Source organism: Triticum aestivum, chromosome 3D (genome assembly GCF_018294505.1).
Source record: "Triticum aestivum cultivar Chinese Spring chromosome 3D, IWGSC CS RefSeq v2.1, whole genome shotgun sequence".
Taxonomy (NCBI): Eukaryota; Viridiplantae; Streptophyta; class Magnoliopsida; order Poales; family Poaceae; genus Triticum; species Triticum aestivum.
Window position 1 is genome coordinate 115,231,656 of NC_057802.1, and position 4,242 is coordinate 115,235,897.

Here is a 4,242-nt window from a genome sequence, read left to right on the forward strand (position 1 = left end):
CCAGAGCCGAGCCTGCACCAGACGGCCTCGCCTCTGTAGAATCCCACCAACCAACCCAATCCGCCCCGCGGTTCGACCAGGGCCGGCGGCCTCGTCGGCGTCCGGTGTGTCAAAGGCGACCGCGCGGATGGCGGCGGTGGCGGAGGGCTCGCCCGCGGCTTCCGCGCAGGCGGCTTCCGCGGCGGCGGCCAAGGAGGCGGAGTACCGCAAGGACGTGCAGAAGCTGGTGGACCTGCTCTCCAAGCTGAACCCGGCCGCCAAGGAGTTCGTCCCGTCCTCCGCGGCCGCCACGCCCAGGAAGGGGCTGTCGGCGGACGCGCCGGTGTTCTACTACGGCTCGATCGGAGGCCGGAACGGGGGGATCGCCGGGTACCCCGGCGCTGACGCCGGGTACATTGGGTACCAGCAGCGCATGGTATAATTCTGCGGCCTCTTTTAGTACTATCATCAATCATTCAGAGGTTGGGACTTGGTTGGAAGGCTCGGATCGGAGCGGGTGGTTTTCCCCTATGCGGAGGGGGATTTGACGTGATTACTTTTTTTGCATTAGTTGATACGTTAAGAATGGGCACGTTATCTTTTTCCCTCATTTGCGTTGGATGGCGTTACCGGCGGTTGGTGGTTTGCGTGGTGTGGTTGTTGGCGTTCTTTAGTGAAAGCCTTGCCCTGTTCTTCTTTTCGAGGTTCCCTTGGTTACAGTGAGGTTTCGCTTCAGAGTCACGACTAGTGCACTATCTATCTGTGAGATATGTTTTCTATGCTGCTTAGATCGTAGGTGTGTTTGATTAATATTCTGGTTTTAGATCCTATTGAATTGGGTAAAATATCCCGGTTCATGTGAGTTCTAGAACATATCATTTCACTTAAGAATTCAGACAGATGTAACATCCAGATATTAAATGTATAATATATGTAACCCTGATCTACTCGTACACTTTCCTATTATTAGGTAGTCTCTGAATCTAGCAATTCAGTTCAGAGAAAACATAAATTGGAATGTGGATGCCTTTTCACTTTGATATTTAGAGCGATTCATTTTCAGATATTGAAATTTGAGACTAGACTTTTCCATGGTTCTGATTCAGATGTCTGTTGTTTAATAATATGATTCTTCTCCAGATCAGCTGCTTGTAATAATTAAGTTTGGGTAGTATGATTCCATTGGGAAGGTACTAGCAGGAATGAGAAATGATAAGTGTTTTTCCTTTCCACCAGAGGAGGAATTTTGTAGATAATGAGAGGAGGAATGTATACATCAATCATGGAAGGAGGAGGACAAACGAGAGGGCGAGGCGTGCAGACAGGGAAGAGAGCATCCGGCGAACCGTTTATGTCTCTGAACTCGACCATACTGTGAGTAATTGATGATTGTATTATTGTGCATAGCTATATTCTTGAGTGCCTGTTGGATCTAATGCTTTTGACCATCTGTTAGGTGACAGAGGAAAGACTTGCTGAAACCTTTGCTAATTGTGGGCAAGTAAGTTACTTTAACTTGAAGGCTTTAGTTGCACTGATATTAGATACTAGAAATGCTACACAGAGATGTTAGTCTATTTAACTGCTCTCTCAGATCAGGTTGACACAATTCTACTTGGTTGGGTTTTAGCAACTGTTGGTTATTTGACATGTTAAAACTTTATTCCGTCGACATGATTTCTCAATTTCCTGTTCTATAGATTTCATGCATGTTTGGTTATCAAAAATCAAACAGGGGTTTGGAATAAAAGACTGGGGCTTTGCTCCACAGTAGATAGTTTCAAAAAAAAAATCAAACAGGGGAAAAGGTGTTAAAGAAAAATTACTTGCGAGCTCATTGTGATTTTCTCTTTTATAGAGCATTTTGTAATGTAATTCTCTGTCATGCAAATATGTGAAACTGTTTTTTTCTCTTTGTCCTGAAGGTTGTCGATTGCAGAATCTGTGGTGATCCACATTCTGTTATGAGGTTTGCATTCATTGAGTTCTCTGGTGAAGGTATTATATCTTCACATGCTACATTTATGTTTTCAGCAGTCAATTGATGGTTTGATACATGGTACATTTTTTACAGAGGGTGCTAGAGCTGCACTTAACCTTGGTGGCACAATGCTTGGGTTCTACCCCGTTAGAGTCTTGCCTTCAAAGACGGCTATCTTACCTGTGAATCCAAAATTTCTCCCAGCGGTAAGTTGTTTGGTTTTCATCTTCTGTGACACCTATGCCGCTAATCCACAATTACTAATAATGGTATCCTATTCTGCCTGGCCCATAGACGGAGGATGAGAAGGAAATGGTCATACGGACGGTTTATTGTACAAATATAGATAAGAAGGTACCCATCTCTGTCCTACTTTGTCATCTTATTGTCTTTCACTGGCTCATTTTCTCATCATACTTTTCATTACATTGAGGTTCTTAATTTAGCTGTGAGATGCTCAACAACTGAAACAGGACAATTAAATGAAATGTTTTATTACATTTTACCTGTTTTCCTGCAGGTTACCCAATTAGATGTAAAGAGTTTCTTTGAAGAACTTTGTGGTGAGGTGAGCTATTGCGTAAACCCAATCATCCTGTCACACAGCTTTTAAATGAGTATCCTGGCTGCTTAATGTTTCTGTTGCTGTAATTGCAGGTCTCTCGTTTGAGACTTCTAGGCGACAATGTACATTCAACAAGGATTGCTTTTGTTGAGTTTGTCAATGTAAGAACAAATAGCCCATTTATCCGTAGCCTTACTCCCAATTTAATTGAATGATTTTCTGCTAGCTCGGTAGCTATTACTTTTAAATACTTGCTGTGATATTAGTTAACCAAGTGCATGGTCAGTGCCTGTAGTTTGTCCATAATTTGCATGGTCAGCATAGCTCCTGTTTGTTGTTTTCACGAGTACGAAGTACAAACTAAAATAACATTAGCCACTGTTCCAAGCTCCAACCATTCACATTCTGCTGCCTCGTTTTAAGTGTCTACCAAGATGCCAGTTTAGTTCTGCCCTGAACACCATTTTACTTAGACTGACTTCAAAGTGCCTTCCTCACAAAACACTTGCACAACAGCATAAGCATGTAGGATTCTTTTATATTTGCACTCTGGTGAATAAGTATGCTAAGAAATTGAAAAGAATGTCTGATTTTCATTCTTTCACCTCCCCTTGTTTTTCTTTACTCTTACTTATATATTCGAGTGGTACATTCTCTACATTATATGTGTCATTTCTTCCCATCAGAGAGCCCATTTCATATGTGTTTTTTTACAATCACCTCTCATGTTAAACGCTCGCAATTGCAGGCTGAGGGTGCTATCCAGGCTCTGAATTGCAGTGGGATGATTTTGGGCACACTGCCAGTCAGGCATGACCCCCCGACTCCTATCCATTTATGTTCCCTACCCAAAATTCAGATGTCTGTATATTTGCTAACCTTGGTGGCATTGTGGTTCAGGGTGAGCCCTTCCAAGACCCCGGTGAAGCCCCGTTTAAATAGGGTGGTGTCAAACTGACTGCTTCGGCTACACACTGGATTGTTGACGGGAAGGCTGCCTGACCATCACCTATAGCTTCCGCGATCCAGTGAAACCATTATGTTTCTGCTTAGATCCTTGCAACGGAGGAGCGATTTCTTCCTTTAACCATCCCTTTTGCGAAACTGTTGGAAAGGGACTGGCTGAACCAGACCCTTGAGAGTCAGCATCTCGCAGACAAATCTGTGATGGATGGAGCAACCATTAGAAAAACCTGCCATTCAGAGTAATTTCTGTGGCAAAAACATGTTTCCTTGTTATCTCATTGGCTGTTATTACCATCAAAACGAATGATACTTTAACGTCTTGACGTGCCGATCGGTTGTCGCTGTTATTCCTATAGTTTGCGTTGCTATTCTGCCGTTTTAAAACAGGTTGACTGCGATCCTGTACATTGTGCGTGGAAGGCAGGTAATGCTGTAAAGGTCACGTAGGAAGTGCACAAACGAAGTGAGTGAGCGTATGCGTGGGTGCATCATTTGAATTGACAGTGTAAGCATTTTTATGAGCTCTGCCGCCACGGTTGTCAGCATATTCGAGTGGAAACACACGCGTCTGTCTGTTGATTAATGGATGGGGTTCATCGAACTGCCTAGTGAGAATGATCTATGGATGCAACGCGCACGTACACAGATTAGATGTATTTTTTCTGGCAGCAGCGTGTATATCGATTTATTTCTTTACAGTACATTGTGTAAAGAGTGTTCGTTCTACGATGCAATACACAGACGAGTTTTC

At 43.5% G+C, this 4,242-nt stretch overlaps 1 protein-coding gene across 1 annotated transcript; it reads left to right on the forward strand.

Moving 5' to 3' along the window:
- Window positions 1–6: 6 nt before the first annotated feature.
- On the forward strand, window positions 7–3,820 carry LOC123077765 (polyadenylate-binding protein-interacting protein 11). Its single transcript, XM_044500090.1, has 10 exons — window positions 7–415; window positions 1,216–1,353; window positions 1,436–1,480; window positions 1,905–1,977; window positions 2,054–2,166; window positions 2,255–2,314; window positions 2,481–2,528; window positions 2,618–2,686; window positions 3,274–3,335; window positions 3,426–3,820. The coding sequence occupies exons 1-10, from the start codon at window positions 128–130 to the stop codon at window positions 3,481–3,483; spliced, it is 954 nt and encodes a 317-aa protein (XP_044356025.1). The 5' UTR covers window positions 7–127; the 3' UTR covers window positions 3,484–3,820.
- The last annotated feature ends 422 nt before the right edge of the window (window positions 3,821–4,242 follow it).

What these genes read in the sequence shown, in the direction of transcription:
- LOC123077765 (XM_044500090.1), top strand. Translation starts at nt 128, where the DNA reads ATGGCGGCGGTGGCGGAGGGCTCGCCCGCGGCTTCCGCGCAGGCGGCT. An exon ending in GTACAAATATAGATAAGAAG is followed by an intron (nt 2,315 to 2,480) that starts GTACCCATCTCT and finishes GTTTTCCTGCAG; the next exon opens with GTTACCCAATTAGATGTAAA. An exon ending in CTTTTGTTGAGTTTGTCAAT is followed by an intron (nt 2,687 to 3,273) that starts GTAAGAACAAAT and finishes TCGCAATTGCAG; the next exon opens with GCTGAGGGTGCTATCCAGGC.